The 27,963-nt window shown below is 37.9% G+C and overlaps 1 protein-coding gene and 1 pseudogene across 1 annotated transcript in view; both read left to right on the plus strand.

The window, feature by feature from the left end:
- The window catches only part of LOC105990253 (vomeronasal type-2 receptor 116-like), a 40,813-nt gene that overhangs the window by 2,752 nt on the left and 10,098 nt on the right, over positions 1-27,963 (plus strand). The window contains exons 3-7 of the mRNA XM_013022613.1: positions 10,429-10,717; positions 11,786-12,589; positions 14,401-14,628; positions 18,066-18,189; positions 19,086-19,981. Of these exons, the coding sequence (XP_012878067.1) occupies positions 10,429-10,717; positions 11,786-12,589; positions 14,401-14,628; positions 18,066-18,189; positions 19,086-19,981 (2,341 nt within the window). The remainder of the gene's footprint in view (positions 1-10,428; positions 10,718-11,785; positions 12,590-14,400; positions 14,629-18,065; positions 18,190-19,085; positions 19,982-27,963) is intronic.
- Positions 16,236-17,067, plus strand: LOC105990248 (annotated as a pseudogene).

Genomic DNA, 27,963 nt, shown 5'->3' on the forward strand with positions numbered 1-27,963 from the left:
TTGTGAACATACTGTACAGAGGGGTTACAATTACATGGGCAAGATAATGAGTACATTTCTTATCAAGCATTGCAGCCTCCTCCTTTGTTTACCCTTCAGACCACTTTTTATATCTTGAACCACGTCTTTTTTCACTCTGCCACATCTGTCATTTCTTCTGCTCATTCTCAGCGTCCTGAAATAGCTAGGATTACAGGCAGGAGTCATGGTGACTGGCTTGCTTTGCACTCTTGATTGGCTTTTTCTCTCAAGGCTGATGCTCTATCACTTGAGCTATACCTCCACTTCTAGTTTCTTGAAGGTTAACTGGAGATGAAGAGTGTCATGACTGTTCTGCCACAGCTGGCTTTGACTCAAGATCGTTGCCTCTCATCCTCTTGTTCAGCAAGGATTGCAGGCATGAGCCAGGAATGGAGGTAGTTTTAATTTCTTGAGGAATCTCCAATCTTTAAGTTTCATATAACATTAACAAAACTGCAATCTGTATCTTGGTTGGTAGGCACCCCATTATAACTTTGATTTGTATTTTCCTGATTGTGCAAATAGTTGAATCTTTTTTTCTTTGTTGATTTCCACTTGTACATTTTCATTTTTGAATTGTTCCTTGATTGAATTATCCTACTGGTACTTAACTTTTAAAGTTTTTTTTCCCACTATCTGTGCGATGAATAGCAAGCAAGAAATTTAAAAATGCATATGGCTAACTCAGCATTTCTTTCATTGTGCTGAAGCTTTTCAACTGGATAAAACCAGCTACTTTACATTTCCAGTGCTGGGAGTGCAATTCAGGGCCTTGTGAATGAGACAAAGTATTCTAACACTTAGTCAAATCCAGAGCCTAATTCTTGCTGTCATTTTATGAGCTATTTGAGTTCTGTTTAAGTTACCTGAATATATATGTTTCCTCTCGTTTTCTCTATTACTTTCAAAGTGCCAGGCTCTATTAGGAAATGACCAGGTTGGAGTTTAATAAAATACAGGTTGAAGTTTGAAATTCGGAATTGATATTCCTCCAGCACTTTCTTTCTACTAAGGATTGTTTATGCTATTTGGGGTCTTTTATTGTTCCATATGAATTTTTGATTGCTTCTTTTATTTCATTGAAGAATAAGGTTAGGATATTGATAGGTATCACATTGAATTTGTATATAGCCTTTGGAAGTATTGCCATTTTCATGATGTTAATCCTCCCAGTTCAGGAGCATGGGAGGTTTTTCCACTTCCTTAATTCTGCTTTCAATTTCCTTTTTCAGATTTTTAAAGTTTTGTCCTTCACCTCTTTACTTAAGTTAACTCCTGGTTATTTTAGTGTTTGTAGGCCAATTACAAAAGTGATTGCTTTCCTAATTTCAGCCATGCTCTTCTCATTATTGGCATACAGGAATGCCATTGACTTCTGAGAGCAAAGTTTACAGCCTGCTACTTTGCCAAAGTTTCTGATCAGCTGAAGTAACTTAGGAGTGGAAACCATGGGCTTCTCTAAATACAAGATCATGTCATCTGCAAAGAGGGAGAGTTTTACCTCATCTTTCCCTGTTTGGATCCCCTGTATGTTTGCATCTTGTCTTATTTTCCTAGGTAGGCATTCTAAGTTGAAGAGGAGTGGAGAGAGCAGAAAACCTTGTCTCATTCCTGAATTTAGAGTAAATGGCTTTAACTTTTTGCAATTAAGTATAATACTGACTGTAGATTTGTCATACACAGCCTTTACTATATTGAGGAGTATTCCATGAATTCCTAGTTTATCCAGGGCCTTCATCATAAAGGAGTTTTGGATATTGTCAAATGCTTTTTCAACATCTGTTGAGATAACCATGTGGTTCTTATCCTTGTTTTGTTGATGTGATGAGTAATATTAATTGATTTACATATATTGAACCAGCTTTGCATCCCTGAAATGAATCCTGTTTGATCATGGTGTATGACTTTTTTTGATGAGTTGTTGAAATTGATTGGCCAATATTTTGTTGGGAAGTTTTGCTTTGATATTCATCAATGAAATGGGTCTATAGTTCTCTTCCTTTGATGAGTCCCGACCTGGTTTGGGGATGAGGGTTATGATGGCTTCATAGAGAAGGTTTGGTAGTGAATTTTCACTTTCAATTTCATTGAAGAGTTGGAGGAGTATTGGTGTAAGTTCTGCTTTGAAGCCCTTGTAGTATTCAGCTATAAATCCATCTATTCCTCGGCTTTTGTTGTGTGGGAGGTCTCATTGCTTTTTCTATTTTTATGCTTGATATGGGTCTGTTAAGTTGGTTTAAATCATCTTGGTTTAGTTTGGGCATGTCAATATTTGCTGGAAATTTGCCCAGATTTTTCAGATTCTCAAACTTACTAGCATAAAGTTTTGAGAAGTATCCCCTGATAACATTCTGAATCATGGTTGTTTCTGCAGTGATGTTTCCATTCTCATCTCTGAGTTTACTTGGGTGTGTTTTCTTTTTTTCTGATAAGATTTGCAAACTGTCAATTTTATTAATCTTTTCTAAGAACCTGATCTTTGTTTTGTTGATTCTTTCTATGTTTTTTAAATACAAAGCCATAATACTAAAAATAGCTTGGTAGAAGCACAAGAACATACATGAAGACCAATGGAATGGGACTGAAGACCAATAAATGAACCAACAGACCTACAGCTACCTAATCTTTGACAAGGGAGCTAAAAAAACAGAATGGGAGAAAGACAACCTCTTCAGTAAATGGTGCTGGCAAAACTGGTTAAACACCTATAGAAAAACAAAGCTAGAAATGTATATATAATCATGCACCATAAAAACCTCCAAATGCATCAAAGACCTCGAAATAAAAGCAGACTCCCTGAAAACATTACAGTAAGGAATAAGAGAAACTCTAGGGCTCCTTAGCACAGGCCGAAATTTTCCCAATAGAGACCCAGAAACACAGCAAATCAAAGAAAAGGTTGGACAAATGGGATTGCATGAAACTGCAGAGTTTCTGAATGGCAAAAGACATAGTTAGAAATATCAATAGAAAGCCCACAGATTGCAAGAAGATCTTCACTATCCATACAACCGACAAGGGTCTCATATCTAAAACATACTTAGAACTAAAAAAATAAATCCCCAACAAAAAATCTTCAATCAACAACTGCCCAATTAATAAGTGGGCTAAAGACTTAAAGAGAAACTTCTCTGAAGAGGAAATAAGAATGGCCAATAAACACATGAAGAAATGATCAACCTCTCTAGCCATAAAATAAATGCAAATAAAGACAACATTGAGATTGCACCTCACCCCAGTTAGAATGGCTATATTCAAGAAATCTAGAAACAGATGCTGAAGGGGATGCAGCCAAATGGGAGCCCTATTGCATTGTTGGTGGGAGTGTAAACTTGTTCAACCACTTTGGAAAGCAGTATGGAGTTTCCTCCAAAGAGTTCACATAGAGCTCTCCTATGACCCAGCAATCCCACTTTTGGGCATTACCCAAATGATCACAACAAGACCATACTAAAGCTACTAGCATAACCATGTTTATCACAGTATTATTAACCATAGCTAAGATATGGAAATAACTCAGATTCCCCTCAGTAGATGAATGGATCAAGGAAATGTGATATACATATATGCGTCCATCAAAATGAATGACATTGCCCCATTTGTTAGGAAATGGAAAGACTTGGAAAAAATTATATTAAGTGAAGTAAGCCAAGCCCAAAGAAACACAGGTCCCATGGTTTCCCTTATTTGCAATAACTATACATGTCTAGAATGTAAGGGTTGAGAACTCGCCGCACACAAGGAAGACTCCAAGAGACGTTCTCTCATGCAAAGAGCAAGGGGATTTATTCACCAAGCATGCATGGGGCTCACTGAACACGCAGGAACAGAGAGACCCGAGCTGAAAACCGGCAGGGTTTATAAAGGCAAAAGACTACAAAGTGACAAAAAGATACATTAACCAGGTGTTAACATTCCAGGGTGGTTAGCATCAGCAGGGGTTTACAGAACCAAAAGATACAAAGGGGCAGTAACCAGATGTTAACATCCCAGGGCAGTTAGCATCAGCAGGGGGTTACAGAACCGGATGGGTCATCTAGGGGGGTAGTGAGGGTCTGATGGTTTCAGTATCATAAAACTTCACCTGAGCGTCACCTGAGTGAGATGAAGTTGTTTTTGCTAGAGTTATTTTTGCTCTTTTACTTTCTCAGAACAAGCAGAAAAAGGCCAAAAGCTATATACATATGACCATAAAAGATGATGTTAAGCAAAATGAACCCCAAGGCAGAGACAGAGTGGTTTTTTTCCTTCTTGTTAGTGTTGTTAATGTACTTCTAGTGCACTATGTGATTCTTTTGTTCTTTTGTATGTTCTTCCCCAAAGGTGTAACCCCTGTTTTCCCTTCATTAAATTCCGGTGTTCTTCATCTTGTATATACATGTTTATAATTTGGGTAGGGGAAGGGATATAACAAAATGCTGAAATAAGGATACAGGTTGTATCATTGTAACAATGAGATGTACAAGACACTATGTTGAAAATGAACTTTATAATTTCAGGGAAGAGGGAGGAGTTGGGGAGGTGGGGAGGGAAAGTATGGTAGGGGAAAAGGTAACAATGCTTAATAGGAAATGTACTCATTATCCTACTCATGTAACTGTAAACCCTCTGTACAACATTTTTACAATAAAAGTAGATATGAAAAAATCACAAAAGAAAAAAGAAATCAGAGTACATTAAAAACAAAGAAAAACCCATATATAAATATGTATATATATGTCATATATATATATAGGTATATCTAACTATAGACTTTTTCTGCTTCTTATCTTTTGTCTCTCACCAAAATTTAAAAAAAATCATAACTACATTGTCAATGTAAACTTTATCTGTAAAATAAAATAGAGCCTTCCAGTTCAAAAAAATACAGGTGGAAGGATAGAGACTTGTTTCAGTGTGCATATGGAAACCCAGTTTTACAGTGCCACCCCATACTAAAGGTGCCTTCTTTAGGTTGTTTATTATTTGGTAACTCCTCCAAGAATCAGCTATCTGTAGTTGTTGGCAATTACTTCTTGGTCTATTTCTTTAATCCATGTGTCTGTTTTATCAAATATTTTCACCTATTATGGCAACACAGTGTAAGAAAAGAACAGATATAAGAATACTTCAGAATTGTTCTTGTGTTTTAAGATAACTCTGGCTAATGGTGGATTTACTTTTTCATAAAATTTAGTCTTCCTTGTTCTAGTTCTGTAAAGTAAGTGATGGGGAAATTTGATGAAGACTGCACTGAATCTGTAGATGGTTTTAAATAAAAATGACTATTTTCACCATACTGATTATCACATCTAGAATAATGGGAGTTTTGTGTTGTTATATGTAATTTTGTTGCTTTACCCTGTGATTGTTCATGATTTTGGCTTCAGTCTGATCACCATGTCATTTATGTAGAACCTCTTTTCCTTATAATTACTATTGTGTTGCTATTCTCTGATACTTTTTCTTCTACTGATTCTTTCAATTCCTTCTACTAAGTTGGGATTTATTTTTCTAGTTTCTTGAGATGCAATCTACGGCCTTTAGTACAGTATCTGCACTCCTGATTTAAACAAAGAGTGTAACAGTTTCATTTTTTCTTCCTTTTTCTGTATATACAGATTCTGATATTGTTTTTATTTTTATATTTTACAAGGAAATTTGCCTCGAAAAACAATTCATTTAATCATGTCCTAATCATTTAATTATATTGAAATTTTTAATTTTATTTATATATTCATGGTTGCAAAACAATTCCTTTCTAAGGTAATATGCATATTTTCCTTTTTTCTTTTGTGATCTGCAAATGTGCATGATAGACTCAATACTTTACAAATATGGTTAGTTTTGTGTCCTATCCCATGATCTTTCCTGGAAAATTCTCAGTTTCTTCATGAAAGATGATTTATTCAGACTTGGGTGGAATGTTCTGTAAGTGAATGAGAAGCTCATCTTGTCAAGAGTGAAATTGAATTCCAGTACCTCCCTGTTAATTTTCTCAATGGTCTCTCCATAAAATCTTCAGCTATTATTGTGTTGAGGACTGTTTTAAAGTCAGTGTGAAAATAGTCAAATGCTTGGATAGAATTGCTATGTTGTTGATTTGATCCTTTCATCACTGAATTACAAACTTGTCACATTTTGCTGCTTTGATTGAAGCCTATTTGGTGTGATTTGTGATGGGTATTTCTGCTTTCTTTTGTCCTTCATTTGCATGGACTGCCTTATTACATTCTTTTTTCACTCATTGTATTTTGTTAATATAAAGGTGATGTACAGCCTACTTACAGTTACATAAGTTAAAGACTAGTTTGCTTTTTGACCATTGTCACTCCTTTCCTCACTCTCTTGTTTTTCCTTCCCTTCCTCACCCAAAGTTGTATAGTTCAATGCGGATATGGTGTCTAGTGAATACTACTGCTGCACTTGTTCATCCTTTACCCATTATTTGGTGTCCCCATTCTGTCCCCCAAACACATGAATGAACAAGAAAAAAATAGACCAAAACAACAACAAAGAAAAAGAACCTCTCATTTCCATTTCCTGGAGTTCATTTCCATGACTATTATTTTATATGATCAGATGCATATAGGTATTGTGCCTTTGAATTCCTCTCCTAAGATTATCCTCCCTTATTCTCCTTGTGCAGAATGCTTAGACACCTGTAAAAATACATCATGTCCCAAAAGAATTTTTATATGCATATTCTACTACAATGAGGGAAACGATGGGTCTGGCTTACATTCTTTTCTTCCAGTCATTGAGGGACATTGATGGTGAATAGAGTTTCTTGGAATCAACCCATCTTTGGCCTTGGGTTTTCATTCATTAAGCCATTCTATTATTATAGATTTTCCTGCATTTCCATCCTAGTCATTATTAACAAATCACATCTCACAGCTACCATTATGTAACTTGCTTTCCAGGTTTCTTGGAGCTTCTTTCACACTTTCTCTCCTTTTAGAGACTTCAGTGGCTATTGAGTTCAATGGTAGAGAACTTAGATTTCTGGATTAGGAGTTTTTGTTTGTCTGTTATACATTTTGGGGTCCTTAAATAGATTAAAATAGATTACAGCAAGCACTTTTGGAAGGATGACAACAATCCATTATGAGAATGATAAAAGAAAAAGAGAAAATACACACAAATAGTAGAGGGTTATGATCAAATATATAAGTGAATGTATATAAATATTTATTCTTTTATTTTAACATGTTTGTGTTGTAAAAATACTTTACAGAGGGATTACAGTTATATGAGCAAGGTTATGAGTATATTTCTTATCAAGCATTGTTGCCTCCACCTTTATTTTTCCCCTATCATCCTTTCCCTCACACCTCTACAACTATGCTCTCCCACCCCCATGCCTAAATTGTAAAGTTCATATTTCAACGTAGTGTCTTGTACATCTCATTGTTACAATGGGTTAACTTGTATCCTATTGAAGCATTTTGTTTCTTCCCTTCCCCTCCCCAAATTAGAGAAGTGGATATACAAGATGCAAGGCACCGACATCAATATACAGTGAAAACAGGGGTTATACCATGAAGGAGGAACATACAAAGAAACCAAAAAATCACATGGTACATTATAAATATGTTAGAAATAATAGCAAGAAAGAAAAAACCACTTGTGTCCCTATCTTGGGGTTCACTTCACTTAACATCATCTTATCTGGTCATATATACATAGCTTTCGACCTTTTCTACTTGCCCCAGACATATTCTACTTATTGCAAATAAGGGAAACCATGAGACTTATGTTTCTTTGGGCCTGGCTTACTTCACTTAATATAATTTTTTCCAAGTCTTTCCATTTCCTAACAAATGGGGCGATGTCATTCTTGCTGATGGAGGCATAGAATTCCATATATATATATATAACATTCTTGATCCATCCATCTACTGAGGGGCATCTGGGTTATTTCCATATCTTAGCTATGGTAAACAATGCTGCAATAAACATAGTTGTGCTGGTAGCTTTAGTATGGTCTTGTTTGTGATCATTTGGGTAAGTGCGCAAAAGTGGGATTGTTGGGTCATAGGGGAGCTCTATGTGGAGTCTTTTGAGGAACCTACATACTACTTTCCAAAGTGGTTGAACAAGTTTACACTCCTGTACAGAAATATTATAATGAAATGTTTTCATTAAATTTTAACAAAAATTTTCCTTTAATATTTCAAGATACAATATTAAATCATACAAATGAAAACTGTAACTGCCTTGTATTCTCCTCATTTGTAATATTACATATCCAATTTTTACATTGTTTGATAGTAATCAGTACATATATTAATAATTTTTCCCTCTTCATAAGAATTATCCTTACATAGTGCCCAGCACATTTGCTAGGTCAGAACATTTTCAGATCAGTTGTATAATCACTCTTAACAATGGCTTTTAATTTTTAATTTTTAAAATTTTTATTTTCTTTAGGTACTAGTATAAAGAAACTGATATTCTAAAGAAGAGTTTATGAATACACTGCCTCTTGATCAATGTCTCCCCTTTTAACTTTCTCACCTACACTACGTCTTCCTTCACTTTTCTTAATTTTAGATAAGGTGATGAATTTTGTCATTTAACAAAGCAATTTATGTATATAATATATTTAATCATTGTCATCCTAAATGGATATGCCCTCCTTTATCCTTCCTATTTTTCTCAATTCTGTGGTCTATACAATGAATTTTTGCCTACATTCTACTCATTTCCCCCATTCATACTTCTATCCTTTTTTTTTCCTACCCCCCCCAAGACACACAGGTATTCCTAGTACATATTTTATTACACTTTGGCTTTAAATTTCTAAAGAATTATTCTAATTGTGTCCTCCATGGAGTCTTTTATACCTCAGTAAATTCATTTATAACTTCTTGGGTGCTTACTCCAAATGTCATCCATTTATCGAATCCCAAAAACACTAATATTTGCTTTTCTGAAATACTGTTGTCAAAATTTAACAAAACTTTTTTGTCACTCCTGGGGCTTGAACTCTGGGCCTGGACACTGTCCCTCGGCTCTTCAGCTTGAGGAGAGTGCTCTACCACTTGAGCCACAGCGCCACTACCAATTTCCTGGTGGTTTATTGGTGATGAGAGTATCACAGACTTTCCTGCCTAGTCTGGCTTTGAACCACGATCCTCAGATTTCAGCCTCCTGAGTAGCTAGGATTACAAGCATGAGCTACCAGCAGCCAGCAACAAAATTTTTTCTTTCTTTTTTTTGTGGCCAGTTGTGGGGCCTGAACTCTGGGCCTGGGAGCTGTCCCTCAGCTCTTCAGCTCAAGGCTAGCTCTCTACCACTTGAACCACAGCACCACTTCCAGCTTTTTCTGCTTATGCCATGCTTTTTCTGCTTATATCAAACCCAGGGCCTCATGCATGCCACCTTCCCAACCCCACAAAACTTTGATTCACACTCTTCACTCTTGCTTCCAGTTTTCTCCTCCATATGTGTATGATCAATCAGCTTTACTTCAGGCTCACTATTTTCTTCTCTTTAGAAGATATCACACACACGATAGGCTTCCATGGGGATAATTTCACATATGTCTGTATATGTCAAACAAGTCCATTCTTTTCTTTATATTTCCATCTTGCCTCCATTGTTTCCTTGTAAAATAATGTGTGTTGATTTCATGACATTAATTTCTTTATAATGCACATGCACACATACACACAAACACACACTTGCACACACAGACAGGACACAGAGAAAGAAAAAAAAGTACTTTGCTCCTGTTTACTCCTCTCTATTCTGTTCAGTATTTCAATCTAAATATATTGGGAAGATGGTAGTGATCACTGTATTTTACAATAGTGGCCTTGTTACTGGGTTTTCAGTGTAAAGCTTGCTTATGATTCTCTCCTTATCCACTGTGTTTGAGGTGCCTCTCTCCATAATGAGTTCATTGGTGTTGGTGTTCCCTCACCTAATATTTGAGCTCTTCTTCTGAATTATATTGCAGGAAGAGCTGTTCAATACTTTGGGTCTGTGAGCACAGCTTGGTATAGAATCTTCCATAAAGGACACTTTGCTTCTGAAACTTGCTCTTAAATTGAACATTATTTATCCTAGCCTTTCATATAAACACATAACATAAATTTGGTGATTAAAAGTACAAGATTTATTTTTTACACAGTTGGAGCTAACTAGCCTCTATGGTAAAGGAAACAGAGTATTTGATGTTTCATGAAAGCCTAAACAATGTTTAACAGACAACAGCTTTTTGTTGTGGTGCATGTGGTAGTGGGGGAAAAGTTTTCTCTTGGCTTAAATAGGTTTCTGGATCTCATTCATGACAAAATTCCTTCATGTCCTTACACTACATTCACATTCTATCCCAATTTAGGGTAATTTTTAACATGTTCCTAAGCAAAAAAGCAAAAAACCAAACATTCCTCAATTTCTATGCTCATTATGCAGGTTTATCTTCAAGAACTATCAGTTTGTGTTGGCCTTGGCGTTTGCTATTGAGGAGATCAACAAAAACCATGAACTTTTACATAACTTGACTCTGGGATTTGATGTCTATGATGTTCAATTTGGAGCTTGGAGAATATTTAAGAATCCCTTCATTTGCCTCTTTGGGAAGTACAAGATTCCAAACTATTCTTGTATCAGAGACAGCAAGTCTATAGCAGCACTAACAGGACCATTAGGAATAACATCTGCCCACATTGGGACACTGCTGGAACTCTACAGATTTCCACAGGTGAGTTGGAGGGATACAAAAATGTCTAATTTGGTGCCATTTTAGGTGTTAGGAGAGAATGATAGGAAGAGCCTGGATTTATGAGCCTATCAAATTTTATGGTATCAAAAAGTAAGTACTCAAAGTTAGTGGGTTATGTATGTTCCTACTGCTCAGGTTAAGGCATAGAAGAATTAGAAAAGCAAATGTATTATTTATTATTTCATGTCTTACCAATAATTTTGTTTTAAAATAAGGAAATGGAAAATTACTTTGAGGTGTGAAGATACGATGAGCAGAGTACTGGTGACTCATACCTGAAATCCTAGCTACTCAGGAAACATCTCCAATTAACCAGAAAAAAAGCAGTATGTGAATGTATGGTTCAAATGGTAGAGTACAAGCCTTGAGGTAAAAAGCCAACCAAATGTCTGATGCCTTAAATTTGTGCACCTGTACTAGCATGCACATGCACATAAACAAGCACACACACACACACACACACACAAGATATTATGTTGAGGGTAACAAGTCTATCTCAGAATGAGAAGTGGAAATGTTTACTCTCCTATGTGAAAAAGTTAGATCTGAAATGCGAGCATGTAGTATAAAAAATAGGTCATACATAGCCATTTACAAACATATATATATATATATATATATATATATATAATCAATCTGACTAAAGTATGATATATGTAAGGGTGGAACAACATGGTGACATTTCTGGAATTCTAGAAAGATGAAGCATATCTTTTATGAGGATGGTAAGTATTAAGGGAAAAAGGTAGAGGAATAGGGAATGGATGGGAGGTAAAAACAACACAATATTCAATGTACATATTTGAAAATGGAATGAGGAAAATGGATAGGGAAGTACTGATAAAACTAGTGATGATGATCAAGAGGCATTTTATAAGTAATCAAATAGGTTGTACGACTATTAAATAATTCAAATATTTCTTTCAAAAATTAAACCAAAACCCTAGCCTTCCCTACTTCAACTGCTTCTTAACATACTTCAAGACTGAGAATATGATGGATGGCAATCTTCTCATTCATAGAGCGTCCAATTTTCTTTCTCTTTAGTTTACCTTTGGGCCTTTTGATCCTGCCCTCTGTGATCATCACAAGTTTCCTGCTCTCTATCAGATGGCCCCAAAGGACACATCAATAGCCACTGCCATGGTCTCTATACTACTTCATTTCAGCTGGAACTGGGTAGGAATGTTGACCTCACATGATCAGTATGATTTGTGGATTCTTACTGAATTGAAAGAAGAAATGAGCAAGAATAGAGTTTGTGTAGCCTATGAGCTACTGATATCAAGTAAAGGCATGGTACATATAATCAAAATAATGGAAGCTTATAACGAGATAAATAAATCTTCAGCAAATGTCCTCATCATATATGGTGATAATGAACCACTACTAGATTTAATGATGTTTATTGAGCAACTTTTAATAAAAGGCAAAGTTTGGATCATGAACTCACAGTGGGATTTAAAAACAAGGAGATATTTCATGCTAGGCTCATTCCATGTTCCTCTTATTTTCTCACACCATCATGCAGACGTTTCTGGATTCACAGATTTTGTCAAGGCAGTTCATCCTTCCAAATACCCAGAAGACTTTTTTCTTGCAAAGCTGTGGTTTCTCTCTTTTAATTGTTCAGATGCTGATCCTGACTGTATAGTATGGGACAGCTGTTCTCATGATGCCTCCTTGGATTGGTTGCCTAAGCACATTTTTGACATCACCATGTCTGGAGACAGTTACAATATATACAATATTGTGTATGCAGTGGCCCAGGCTCTCCATGAGATGCTTCTTCACCAAACAGAAGTTCAAACAATGGGAAATAGAAAAGGGACAGTGCCTTCCCCTGCACAGGTAATTTCTTGTATATCGGATGGCACACATCATGAGCAAGGCATTTCCGGAAGAGTTTACTGTATGAAATTAAATATTGTGGGTGATTTTCCAAAACCCAGGAATTTTTTGATTGTAACACTACTGTACAGAGTGGTAACTCATGGTTACATGAGTTACATGAAATCTATTGAGTACATTTCCTATCAAGCATTATTACCCCTTCCTTTGTTTTTCCCTACTATCCAGGATTTTTTTTGTTAGTCATGGGGCTTGAACTCTGGGCTTGGGCACTGTCCCTGTGCTCTTCAGCTTGAGGCTAGTACTCTACCAGTTGAGCTACAGCACCACTTCCAGTTTTCTGGTGTTTTATTGGAGATGAAAGTCTTAGACTTTCCTGCCCAGACTGGCTCGGAACTGTGATCCTCAGATCTCAGCCTCCTGAGTAGCTAGGATTACAGGCATGAGCCACCAGCACCAACCAGTAAATTATTTTGTTTAAATTTCTGTGAGGTACTCTAGACATGTGTGCAAATTGTCTTTTGAATAAACAGTCCAGTAACAAAAAGAAAACATAATCCATATTTCTATAATGCATTTTCTGTTGTTTTGTTGGGTTTTTAAATTTTTTTTTTTTTTTTATTGTGAAAATACTGTACAGAGGGGTTACAATTACATGGGCAAGATAATGAGTACATTTCTTATCAAGCATTGTAGCCTCCTGCTTTGTTTACCATTCCCATCCCTTGTTTTATTGGTTTTTTAATGTTCATTGGTTTATTGCTAATCCTGAACCTTGACATCAGGGTCTGGGTGTTGTCCCTGGATCACATTGTACTCAAAACACTTGAGCCATAGCACTACTTCCAGCTTTTCCCCAGTAGTATTTTTTCAAACCACGATCCTCATAACTCAGCCTCCTGAGTAGCTAGAATTATAGGCATGAGCCATCAGATCCTGGCTTATAAATTCATTTAATTATAAAAAACCTCAACATGCTGATAGATACTGTTTTGATAACTGTAAATTCAGCTTTTCCTTCTATTTCTTTGTAATTTTTTATTTTAAAAATGTTGTACAGAGGGGTTACAGTTACATGAGTAGGGTAAAGAGTAAATTTTATAGTGAACATTGTTACCTCTTCCTTTATTTTCCCCCTACCATCACTTCCCTCCCTGCCTCCCGAACTCATCCCACATCCCCTGACATTGTAATGTTCATTTTCAATATAGTGTCCTGTACATCTCATGATCACAGTGGTTCAGCCTATGTGCCCATTTAAGTGTTCCCCAATACTCCTTCCACTCCCCAAATTAAAAAGATGTATATACAAAGTGCAGAACACCAGCATCAAATCCAGTGAAAACAGGGGTTATACCATGGGGAAAGAAACTACAATAGTTTCTTGAGTGATAGCAAAGGACGATCTGTTCAACAGAATTTTTCATATTTTTCATAAGTGATCTAGTTTCATTCAACTTCTATATTAAAAGTTTAGCAAACTGAAAATATAGGCATTCATAAAAAATGATAGTTGGAATAACTGTAGTTAAGCAACTGAATATTATCTCATTCCTGGCTGCTTGTGTGGTAGTGGTTTCTCCTATTTAAAAAAGAAAAGAAAAAGAACATCTGATCCTTTTCTGAAAGACCAGGATTCAGAAAGATTATTTTCATTCCTCCATAGAATTTTTTCTGCAATACTTCACTAGGTGGCTATGCTATTCTTGGATTCAGAAATAGTTTGAAGGCAATCAGGAGCTTTTCTTACTTCAGGTTTTCTGTCTTAACTATGGGATGTATTTCACCATAAGATGATGTATCTCTTTTAGCTGCACCCTTTTCTGAAAAACATCCAATTTTACAATCCTGCTGGAGACCAAGTAATTTTGGATGAGAAAAGAAAATTGGAGCCAGAGTATGACATTCTGAACATTTGGAATTTTCCAGAAGGTCTTCAACTGGAAGTGAAAGTAGGAAAGTTTTCTCCATATGCTCTCCATGGTAATCAACTGTCTTTATCTGAAGAGATGGTAGAGTGGGCCATAGGAACTACAGAGGTGGGTTGGATCTAATCATAATAATTTTAAATATATATATATATATATATATATATATATATATATAAGTAAAACTTGCCCTTTAAATTTATACCTTCCTGACTGCCAGCAACTTTCTCCCATAACCTAGCTATTCATAGAGCTGAGATCTGAATATCACCATTTAAAATTATCCCAAACATGGTCTGTGAGACTCTTCTCTCCAATTACCACCAAAAAGCTGGAAGTGGAGCTGTGACTCAAGTAGTAGAGTGTTAAACTTCAGCAAAAATCCTCATGTCCACTGCTTAGACCATGACTAACCAGGACTGACTACCATTAAAAAAAATTAAATGTGGGGCTGGGAAGGTGGCTCAGTGGTAGAGCGCTTGCCTTGCATGCCTGAGGCCCTGAATTCGATTCTTCAGCAACACATAAGCAAAAAGAAAAAAGCCGGAAGTGGCGCTGTGGCTCAAGTGGTAGAGCGCTAGCCTTGAGCTGAAGAGTTGAGGGACAGCGCCCAGGCCCAGAGTTCAGGCCCCACGACCGGACCCCCAAAAAAATTTTTTTTAAATTAAATGTGTTCCTGCATGTTGATTTCGAATATTGTCATAAAATAAATACTATCTTTCTTAGTAAGTTTCTAACATGGTGATAAAGTGTCTGATGAATCACTGTATTTGGCTGAAAGATTAATTTTGCTCCCTTCTGTGGCGTTTTCATTCATGGATAGTTGACCTGCTAATTAGGCATCTTTGGTGAGAGGAATCATTGAAGACACCTGGGAAAAGAGTTCTCACCTTATGGCCACTGGAGAACAGAGAGAAAGATATGATGGGTCTGGGGTTCACAAACCCCTATAAAAAGGAGGTTTTCCTCCAGGCTCTTCTCAATTTTACACATGAGGAGGGGACAACAAATACTGACATGAACTGAAGCCAGTTCATTAGGGCTCTCTACTGGGACTTACTTTCTCACCATGAGTTTCCACCTTTGATCTCAGACTTTTCAGTAGTTCAATAGCCTATAAATAAAGATGGTAGCTCATCAGTCTTTGTGAATCATGGAATATAGAATCTATAACAGGGTTCCATGGGCGGAAGCCTAGGAGACAGTAGTAGGCCTGGTGCTGGCCACTCCAGCCCCCTAGCCCCACACCCACCTCAAAATGGGTGTGGTGCTGGATGGGCGGCTGGACAGGCAACATGGCTCCAGCCATCATGGCAGGGGCTGAGGTGGTCAGAAGTGGTGGCACCCACTCCTCCTCTTCCTCAGAGCAGTGGTTGGCCCAGTCCTGGCCCCACCCTCCTGGCATAGGTGTGGCTGGTGCTGAGGATGTGGATTCTGAGAAGCCTGATCAGCAGCTCCCTGTAAGTGAACCTAACCAGAGGTCCCAAGCAGGCTCATGCGGGACCAGGAGGTGGGCCCAGGAGGCAGGCCCAGGAGGCAGGGCCAGGAGAGCCAGGAGGCAGTCCTAGACATGCCAAGGAGGCGGGACTAAGTACACCCAGGTGGTGGGGCCCAGGAGGCGGGGCCAGGAGGCAGGGCCAGGACGCAGTCCTAGGAGTCAGGCCCAGGAGGTGGGTTCAGGAGGTGGGTCCAGGCAAGGCACGCCCAGAGGGAGATGCATGCAGTGCTCTGTGGGCAACAGACAGACGTTCTCCAAAGCACTTCCAGCCGCCTTTGTTCAGCGTCACCTCGATCGAGGGACACAGCTCCTCCTACACAGCGGCATTGACAAAGCCGGATGTCCATCTAGTTCTGTTACTCTGTCGTGTCATCCGTCTTTAGCCTGTTGATGTCTAGAATGTCTTCTATCTATGGCTTGCTAGGAAGAGGCTCAACGTTTATGTTTTCACCGGATCAGTTCTAGAGACTAGTGGAAATTCATCCACATGGGAAAACCCACAGACTTCTTGACTTGAAGTGCTGGCTATGGAGAAGTCGTGAGGATCCTGAGTCCCCATGTTGAAGAAATCTATGCCACCGAGCTTTCATTAAACCGTGACCTGGCAGCTGCAGAAGAAGCAGCACAGAGCACTTGGAAGTAAGGAATGGAGGGTACAGGCCTCCGGTATGACTACAGCAGCTGCTGAGTCGGTTGAATTTTTTAAAAAGTAAAGAAAAAATGGAATAAAAGGGATCTGAATTGTCTTGGAGCCAACTGGAGGCAGGGTCCTCTGAGCTCTGGTTCTGCCTTCCGTGGAGAACAGTGGTGAGTGGGAGAAATCATCAAAAATTTCCGAAATCAGAGGACTTCATGGGGAGGAACAAGTGAACAGCCTGCCGGACGTGTTCAGTAAAGCTGGCTCTCTCCAGACTGCCCCACTCTGTGAGGGCGACGTGGACGATGACCACTACGTCCTGGATGATGCCATCTTTTGTCTTCCAGCCCTTGTGATCCCGCAGGCGCTCTCAGAACCTGCCCTCTGGCAGCCACTGGAGGACCTTTGGGTGTAGCATTCTCCAAACCATGTAGGAATTTTTTTTCTTTTTTATGTTTTTTTATTATAAAAATACTGTACAGAGGGTTACAGTTGCCGGAGTAAGGTAAAGAGTCCATTTCCTTTTGAGCATTGTTACCTCCTTCCTTTGTTTTTCCCCTACCATCACTTCCCTCTCCACTTCCCCAATTCCTCTCTCCCCCGCAAGTTGTAAAGTTCGTTTTCTACATAGTGTCTTGTACATCTCATTGTTACAATGGGTCATCCTGTATACTTGTCTCAGCAGTTTATTATTTCCCTTCCCCCTCCCCAAAGTTCAGGCCTCACGACCAACAAAAAAAAAGAAAACAAAGTAGGAATTTTAAAAGCCAAAATATTATTTCCTTGTAGTGTGCAAAAGAAATTTTTTTCAAAAGCACAAAAAAAAAACAACTCTGGGTTTTTAATCAGCTCTTTACTCAATTAGGGCCATAAACCAATGCAGGCCACACTGCAATGATAATGGAAGACAGACAGATAGGTAGGTAGGTAGATAGATAGATAGATACATACATTCATACATACATACATACATACATACATACAAACATACATGCATACATACATACATACATACATATATGTATATATAATAATTGCTGTGGGGACTCACTACTAATAGAAGCAATAGTCATTACTGCACGGAGCCAAGAGATGGATCGTAAAACAAAAAAAAAAAAAGAAGACTGGCAATAAACCTGTCCATTCTGTTGCAAATGCTCTTGATAAGGTAGAGCCACTGATCATAACTCTGTAATGTTTAGAAACTGTTATTAATCAAGAAAATATTTTTAATCATACTAATAAATTTTTGGAGATGAATAACAAAAAAATCTATAACAGAATTCAATTAATCAATTAAATTTACCCACATATAAACATCATCCTTAATAATCTGATTTTTTAAACAGTGGACTTTTTGGTGTGTGGGGTATGAGTCTAAACAGTTACTAACACACCTCTGACTTTTGTCAGACTCCACACTCTGTCTGCAGTGAGAGTTGTGGTCCTGGATTCAGAAAATCACCTCAGGAGGGAAAGGCTGCCTGTTGCTTTGATTGTAACCCTTGCTCAGAGAACGAGATTGCTAATGGAACAGGTAAGTCATGTCTTAGGAAGATTCTTTATTTCTCCCTAGATTTCTTCAATTGGAGCAAGACAATGCAAAAGTTGTGTATTAGGATGACAGATCCCATTTGCCTTCTTTCTGTTATAGTAGTATTGCTAGTGAAATATGATAGATCATGATTTTGAATTACATAGTTAGTAATATTTTCTGGTTTATTGCGGGCAAAGTTTTCTCCAGCAATGCCTCTTATCATGAATGCCTCTTATCATTAACACAAGGGTAAACCCTGAAATGGTATTAAATGTAACTCTTAGTAAAGACAGTGATCATCTTAAAAGTTACATTTTTGTCCACACAGAAAAGATGAATCTTGCTTATCTTTATATTACAGTGCCCAGAACTGTTCTTGGCACAGGACAAGTATTTAGAAAGGTAGATTCTGTTCAAGAAGTGAGCATTACTAGAGAGTCCTCAAGAGTGTTTTCTCTGTTCCTACTCCTTCAAAGATAAGTAGGCAATACAAACATAATTAGATTAATTCAAGGATGTAACACAGGAATAAAATAGTGTTACAGAGATATCCAAGAGACTGGGAAATATACTATTACAACTTTCAATGCGATTGCAGAATAGGGCACAGTTCTGTTAATTAGAGTGGGGAAAAATGTAGAAAATTGTTGTTAGCATAATACACTATCCCAAATGTCATGGTGTTAATATATCTGATAATCACTGAAGGAAAATTTGAATGTAAGACTGAATAAAGAAGAAGATGGAAATGAGAACAGGTTATGGTTTAGGAAAGAAAAAAATATTTTTATTGCAAATGCTGACATATTAGGATAATATCTAAGTGAACAATTGTCTATATTCTTTGAAGAAAAAGAAGCTGACAAGAATTAATGGGACTGTACACTTCTCAGCAGATATGGAGCAATGTGTGAATTGTCCAGATTATCAGTATGCCAACACACAGAGAAACCAGTGCCTCTGGAGAGATGAAACTTTCCTGGCTTTTGAAGACCCCTTGGGCATGGCTCTGGCCTGCATGGCTCTCTGCTTCTCTATGCTAACTGCTGCTGTTCTGGGGATATTTGTGAAACACCAAGACACTGCCATTGTCAAGGCCAATAACAGGGCTCTCAGCTACATCTTGCTCATCTCCCTCATCTTCTGTTTCCTCTGTTCCTTGCTCTTCATTGGCCGTCCCAACACAGTCACCTGCATTCTGCAGCAGATCACATTTGGACTTGTCTTCACTGTGGCTGTTTCCACAGTGTTGGCCAAAACAGTAACTGTGGTTCTGGCCTTCAAGGCCACTTCTCCAGGGAGAATGATGAGGTGGCTGCTGGTATCAGGAGCTCCTAACCTCATCATCCCCATCTGCACCCTCATCCAGGTGAATCTCTGTGGACTCTGGCTGGGAACCTCTCCTCCCTTTGTAGGCACAGATGTACATTCTGAACATGGCCACATCATCATCCTGTGCAACAAGGGCTCCCTCACTGCCTTCTACTGTGTCCTGGGATACCTGGGCTTCCTGGCTCTGGCCAGCTTCATTGTGGCTTTTCTGGCCAGGAACCTGCCTGACACCTTCAATGAAGCCAAGTTCCTGACCTTCAGCATGCTGGTGTTCTGCAGTGTGTGGCTCACCTTCCTGCCTGTCTATCACAGTGCCAAGGGGAAGGTCATGGTGGCTGTGGAGGTCTTCTCCATCTTGGCCTCTGGGGTGGGGCTCCTAGGCTGCATTTTTGCCCCAAAATGTTACAACATTTTGTTAATGCCTAGTAGAAATTCTTTTCATGGACACCCTGAAAATATTACAGGAAGGAATAGGAGAAACTCTAGGTCTCTGTGGCACAGGCCGAAATTTTCTTAATAGAGACCCAGAAACACAACAAATCATAGAAAGGTTGGACAAATGGTATTGTGTGGAACTGCAGAGTTTCTGAATAGCAAAGGACATAGCTAGCAAGATCAACAGAAGCCCCACGGATTGGGAAACGATCTTCATACAACAGACATACAACAGACAAGGATCTCAAGTCTAAAATACATTGGAACTCAAAAAGTTAAATCCTCCAACAACAAAACCTCAATCAACTGCTGGATAAATAAGTGGACTAAAGACTTAAAGAGAAACTTCTCTGAAGATGACATGAAAATGAAGAAATGTTCGACTTCTCTGGACATAAAATAAATGCAAATCAAAGGAACAATGGCATTCTACCTCACTCCAGTTAGAATGGCTAGAATCAAGAACTCTAGTAACAACAGATTCTAGAGGGGATGTGGCCAGAAAGGAAGCTTACTGCATTTTTGGAGGGAGTGTAAACATGTTCAATCACTTTGGAAAGCAGTATGGAGGTTGCTCAAAAGACTCCACATAGAGCTGCCCTATGACCCAGCAATCCCACTTTTGGGCATTAGCCCAAACGATCACAAGGCTACCAGCACAACTATGTTAATTGCAGCATTATTTATCATAGCTAAGATATCAAAGAAACCCAGATGCCCCCAGCGGATGGATATATATATATATATATATATATATATATATGTATGTATATCACATGTTCTTGATCTATTTATATGTGTGTGTGTGCAATGTAATTCTATGTCTCCATCAGAAAGAATGACATCACCCCATTTATTAGGAAACGGAAAGACTTGGAAAAAATTATATTAAGTGAAGTAAGGCAGGTCCAAAAAAAATAAGTCCCATGGTTTCTCTTATTTGCAATAACTAGTACATGTCTAGGACAAGCAGAAAAGGCCAAAAGCTATGTACATATGACTATATAACATGATGTTAAGTGAAATGAACCCTAAGATAGAGAAACAAATTTTTGTTGCTATTTTTCTAACATATTTATAATGTATTATGTGATTTTTTTTGTTTCTTTGTATGTTCCTCCCTCATGGTATAACCACTGTTGTCACTATATTTGACTCCTGTGCCCTGCATCTTGCATATACACTTCTCTAATTTGAGGAGGGGCAGGGAAAAAACAAAATACTTAAATAGGGATACAGTTTGACTCATTGTAACAATGAGATATACAAGACACTATGTTGAAAATGAACTTTACCACTTGTGGGGGGGGAAGGCGCTGGTGGAAGGAGTTAATTGTGGAGATGGGAGTTAAGGGATGGTAGGGGAAAAAGGAAGAGCAACAATGCTCAATAGGAAATGTACTCATTACCTTGCTCATGTAACCGTAACCCCTCTGTACAGTATTTTTACAATAAAAAACATACAAAAAAGAAATTATCTGCATGGTTTCAGGGATAAAAGACAGGAGGAGAAATAAATATTCTTAAGATTATACTCATGTTTGGTTACTAACATGTTCTGTACTAAGTCTACAGTAATTTTTTCTTCTTGTAATACTTAGTATTATGAAATTTTTACTTCAATAAGTATGGATCTATTGTGGATTTTTCTAGTCATGATAGTAACAAGTGATCATCATTTAAAGTGGAGTTTTGCTTCTATATTTTTTCGTTCTTCCTATTTAATCTACATTTGGTTTTTGGTTTTTTTGGGGGGGTCCAGTCTTGGGGCCTGAACTCTGGGCCTGGGCACTGTCCCTCAGCAATTCAGCTCAAGGCTAGCACTCTACCACTTGAGCCACAGCACCACTTCCGGCTTTTGTCTTTTTGCTTATGTGGTGCTGAGGAATTGATCCCAGGGCCTTGAGCATGCAAGGCAAGTGCTCTACCACTGAGCCACCTTCCCAGCCCCTCTACATTTGGTTTTATCATACACTCTTTTTAGTGTCTTTTCATTGTTGTCTTTCTAATTCACTTTTCTAAATTTTTAAATATATTAACTTCCTCTCTGCACACCACCATGTTGCAGAATCTTCTAATACATTTCATTAAAATTTTACTCTTGACAAATTTTCATCTTTTAATATCATCCTTGTTTTGGTCACTGCTTGTATATTTCTACACATTCACCTTTTGCAAGTATCCTGAGTCTCTTTTGCACCTTTCTCAATGTGTCTGTGTGTGTGTGTGTCTCTCTTTACCAAGCTCCATCTCCTTCTCTCTCATAAGTCCTCCCTCTCATGCTGCTGTCCTGCTTTAGGAATGACTTGGATAAGTTATAAAAATATTTTTCAAATTATGATTACAATGTAGAAGATCTTTGACTTTTCTCTAAAATTATAATCTGTAATGTATCATAGCTTGCTCTTCCATGCCTAGATATACTTTTTAATTTAGTGTTGTTTAATCATTTTTTTTACTAATTTGATACATAGAAGTGTGACTAATAAACATATATGTATATATGATTACTTCTTGTAATGTAGCATTTCTTACAGTCTATTGAAACATTAACTTTTTATTTTTTTGTGGTTGTTGATTGTGAGGCTTGAACACTGGAGCCTGGTACTGTCCCTCAGCAGTCCAGCTCAAAACGAGCACTCTACCATTTGAGTCACAGCACCATTTCTGGTTTTCTGGTGGCCCACAGACTTTCCTGCCCAGGCTTACTTTGAACCACAATCCTCAGATCTCAGCATCCTGAGTAGCTAGAATTACAGGTATGAGCCACCAGCGCTGGCTGAAGCATGTACATTTTTATTTGTCACATTTCAAAACTTTCAATTTGATAAGGAAAGCATGACTTATTGTTTCAAATTGGTTGACTTAGTGCGTTCTATAGTATTTCTACAGAATCCCGTATTTAAGATATATGAACACAATTTTACTCATTTCTCATATCTTCCAGTGTTACATGTTTACATGTTTCTTCTTACGTTAATTAAATTCATTTTTACATGCCTGAACTCAGGGCCTATACTGTGCCTTACCTTTTTCAATTATGTCTGTATTACCACTTGAACCACAGCTTCATTTTGAGATTTTTGGTCTTTCATTAAAAATAACAGTCACATAGACTTTCCTGCCCAGACTGACTTCAAATCTCTTCTCATAGTTACATTTCTAATAAAGAAATGACTATATAACTGAGTATAGTTTTCTATAAATTATTCTTGAAAATATAAAAATGCTTGGCAAAATGAAAATGAAAATGTAATTACTTTCCAACTTTTTGGAATGTAAATAAAGATGTAATCGAAAACACTCATCAGTTTCTATTGAGTTTTTTTGATCTTCCTGATTTTAGGAATTTCACGAATAGGGATGAGTTTATATTATTGAGTAAATTACTGAATCTTCATTGTGTAATGTGAAATTGTTGGGAGAATATGAGATTTCAGGGATTCTGCATAAAATATTGTAGTCCTTGCTAATTTTTCTTAGGTTTTCAGTAAACTTACACAACACTTTTTCTCTTAAACAAAAAGAGTGAAAATATGGATGGATTGATATGTTAAAGTAAGATTGGATGGGTGGGAGACAAGAAAAAGTTAGTGGAATGTAAAGGAAGATTCATGTAGAAATAGGAAAGAGGTAAGGAGAAAGGAAAAGGAAAAAATTTTTTTCATTTGTGTTGCAACAAAACTTTACTCATACAAAGCAGGGTGGATTTAGCCCTTGAATGATGGTTTGCCTATCTTCCGTGTGTGTGTGTGTGTGTGTGTGTGTGTGTGTTACTGGGGATCATATGCAATATATTTTTATATGATTTTGGTTGCTTACAAAAGGTTTAGATATATTCTATCAAACACTACAGATTTCAATTCATCATTGAAAATAAAATAATGGAGGCCATTAAGATAATTTAAATTTTTGAGGAAATAAAAAGTAATGGATATAAGCACATTTGGACAAAAGGCTTTATGTACCCATATAAAACTGTCATAACAAAACCCATTTTACATACATATACTAGTAAAAAATTAAAATAATACAAAAATAAAATTTAAAAATCAATCTATGACCAGGCGCTGGTGGCTCATGCCTATGATCCTAGCTACTCAGGATGCTGAGATCTGAGGATCTCGAGTCAAAGCCAGCCAGGCAGGAAAGTCTATGAGATTCTTATCTACAATTAACCACCAGAAAACCAAAAGTAGCGCTATGGCTCAAGTGGCAGAGTGCTTACCTTGAGCTGAAATGCTAAGAGACAACACCTGGGCCCAGAGTACAAGCCCCATGACCAACAACAACAAAAAATCAGTCTACTTAGAGTTGGAAAAATAACATCTTTTTTTTTTTTTTTTTTTTTGGTCGTGGGGCTTGATCTCTGGGCCTGGGCGCTGTTCCTCAGCTCTTCAGCTCAATGCGAGCACTCTACCACTTGAGCTACAGCGCCACTTCCAGTTTTCTGGTGGTTTATCGGAGATAGGAGTCTCACAGTCTCTCCTGCTTGGGCTGGCTTTGAACCGTGATCCTCAGATCTCAGCCTCCTGAATAGCTAGGATTACAGGTGTGAACCACCAGCGCCCGGCAAAAATACATCTTTTGTCTATTTGGACTGAAAATGATTTAATCCCTTAAAAGAAACTGAAGAACTCAAAGATGCTTTCATATATACCTACAAATGTTGACTTTACAAAAACAAATACCTAGGACACAAAACCTATGAAAAGATCAGTAAAGACCTCAACAATGAAAAGTAAAGCTATGGAATGAGAAATTGGATAAGAATCAAAAAATGGAAAGACATCTCTTCAGACATGGGCAGAATTAAAATTGTGAAAGTGACTATATTCCCAAAAGTAAATGATAGTCTCAGTGTTATTTCACTGAAAATTAGAATGCATATTTTGCAGAAATAGAAAAATTAATCCTAAGCAAAAAACAGTAGTGAACACCTTTAGTCCATGTTGAAGACCCTTTCTTAATCCAGGCTGGGAAAAAAGTTAATGGTATCTCTTACCTGGGTGGGATGACAGATTCTGTCTTTCTATCTCTGTAAAAACTGAGATTGAGGGAATCAGAATTCCATTACAGTCATGTGCAGATGGTAATTTCAACAGTGGTGCATTCCTATAGTCACAGCTATGATGGGAATATAAAAAAAGTATTGAAATACATTTGCTGGCACTGCTAGCCTTATTATCTCTGAAGAGCAAGACAATCCATCGAGGCACAGTTAAAGATACAAAGTCCTGCGACTACCTTGTCCTGGGCTAGATATCTAGACCCAAGAGAAGCCTCGACCAACAAACCTCTAAGCCTCCAATAGGCAGCCCTGACCATTATTAGTTGGTCTGCAAACCACCAATTACTCAGTTCTGCAAACCTCCATCCCCAGACCTCCAAAGCTCCAAACTCCAAAGGGGAAGGCTTTTCCTTTTCTTCCCTTCCTCCTTCCCTGCAGGCCTCTCCACTCTCCACAGGCCTCAATAGAGGGAGGTCCCAAATGGTCCCTTGAGGAGGTCCCAAATGGCCTCTCAAGAAGGCTTGCCCTGCCCTACTCTGCTCTGGCAGGCTTTTCCCCGTCCCCTCTCTCTTTACTCCCCCCCAATACAACAGGACCACTCTACTTCCCCTGCTCTCTACCCTACTTCCCCAGGCCTAGGAACCCGTAGCCTATATATACCCAGATAGTGGACTAAAGGCTCAGTCCTCTAAAGTATTAATTGAAGAGTACATTGAGCTCCTAGGCTAGAAAATGGGTGCTGATTGACTCAATTCCAAAGGGAAATCTATCAAATGGCACCCAGTATATTAAAACTGTCACTTTCTTTGAGGAACCTCCATAATGCTATCCAAAGTGGTTGAACAAGTTCACACTCCAACCCACAATGCAGTAGGGTTCCCTTTTACCACATCCCCTCCAGTATGTTGTTATAAGAGTTCTTGATTATCGCCATTCTAACCGGGGTGAGGTGTAATCTCAATGTTGTTTTGAGTTGCATTTCTTTTATGGCTGAAGAAGTTGAGTTTCTTTGAGGAGTTTTTTTTGATCATTTAATTTTTTCAGTTCTAAATATATTTTAGATATGAGACCCTGGTCCATTGTATAGATAGTGAAGATCGTCTCCCAGTCTGTGGGCTATTGATCTTGCTTCCTATGTTCTTTGCCATGTAAAAGCTCTGCAGTTTCGTGCAGTCCCATTTGTCCAAACTTTCTTTGTGTTCGTTGTGTTTCTGGGTCTTTATTAAGAAAGTTTTGGCTGTGTCTAGGAGCCCAAGAGTTTCTGCTTATTCCTCCCTGTAATGTTTTCAGGGTGTCTGCTTTAACTTCAAGGTCTTTGATCAATTTGGAGTTGATACTGGTGCAGGGTGATATATAAGGATATAGCTTTAGTATTCTACAGGTGTTCACCAATTTTGCCAGCACCATTTACTGAAAAGGCTGTCTTTTTTTCCATTCTATTTTTTTCAATCTCCCTTATGGAAGATTAGATGACTATAGGTCTGTGAGTTCATTTCTGGGTCTTTAGTTCTATTCCATTGGTCCTCAGGTCCGGTCTTGTGCCAGTACCAAGCCATTTTGACTACTATGACTTTGTAGTAGAGTTTGAAGTTTGGTATTGATATTCTTCTGGGTTCTTTAAATACAATATCATTGGACTGGGAAGGTGGCTCAGTGGTAGAGTGCTTGCCTTGCATGCATGAGGCCCTGGGTTTGATTCCTCAGCACCACATAAGCAAAAAGAAAAAAGCCGGAAGTGGCGTTGTGGCTCAAGAGGTAGAACGCTAGCCTTGAGCTGAAGAGCTGAGGGACAGCGCCCAGGCCCAGTGTTCAGGCCCCACGACCGGACCCAAAAATACATACATATATACATACATACATACATACATACATAGATCTTTTCTTATTGCTGTAGCTAGTCACTCTAATACTATATTGAATGGAAGTGGAAAGAGTGAACATTCTTGTCTCATGCTTGAGTTTAGAGGAAATGTCATTACTTTTTCACCATTAAGTATAATGGTGGCTGTAGGTTTGTCATACACAAATTTTATTATATTGAGGAATGTTTCATGGATTCCTAGTTTTTCCAAAGCTTTCATCATGAAGTTGTGTTAAACCTTGTTCCTCAAAAGAATACACATAGACCCATATGACCCAGCAATCCCACTTTTGGACATTTACCCAAATGATTACAAACAAGGGTTTACAAAAGCTACCAGCACAACTATATTTATCACAGCATTTACTATGGCTAAGATATAGAACCAACCCAGATGCACCTCAGTAGATGAATGGATCAAGAGGATGTGGTATACACACACACACACACACACACACACACACACACACACACTGGAATTCTATGCCTCCATCAGAAAGAATGACATTGCCCCCTTTGTTAGGAAATGGAAAGACTTGGAAAAAATTATATTAAGTGAAGTAAGCCAAGTCCAAAGAAACATAGGTCCCATGGTTTCCGTTATTTGCAACAACTAGTGTGTGTCTAGGAAAAGCAGAAAAGGTAGAAAGCTATGTATATATGACAATATAAGATGATGTTAAACAAAATGAACCCCAGGTAGAGACACAAGTGCTTTTTTCTTGCTACTGTTTTTTAACATATTTATAATGTACTATGTGATTTTTTTGTTTCCTTGGTATTTTCTTCCCCCATGGTATAAATAACCCCAGTTTTCACTGTATTTGGTACCAGTGCCCTTCATCATATATACATTATATATATATATATCATATATATTATATATAATATATATGATATATATATAATATATATATATATATATATGCCCTGCATCACATTTGTCTAATTTGGGGAGGGGAAGGAAAATAACAAAATGCTTAAATAAGGATACAGGTTGATCCATTGTAACAATGAGATGTACAAGACACTATGTTGAAAATGAACTTTACAAGTTCGGCTGGAGTGGGGCGCCATGGAGTTGGGGAGGTGGGAAGGGAAGGAGTTGTAGGGGAAATGAAAGGAGGAGGAAACA

Source organism: Dipodomys ordii, unplaced genomic scaffold (assembly GCF_000151885.1).
Source record: "Dipodomys ordii isolate 6190 unplaced genomic scaffold, Dord_2.0 Scaffold64, whole genome shotgun sequence".
Classification (NCBI taxonomy): Eukaryota; Metazoa; Chordata; class Mammalia; order Rodentia; family Heteromyidae; genus Dipodomys; species Dipodomys ordii.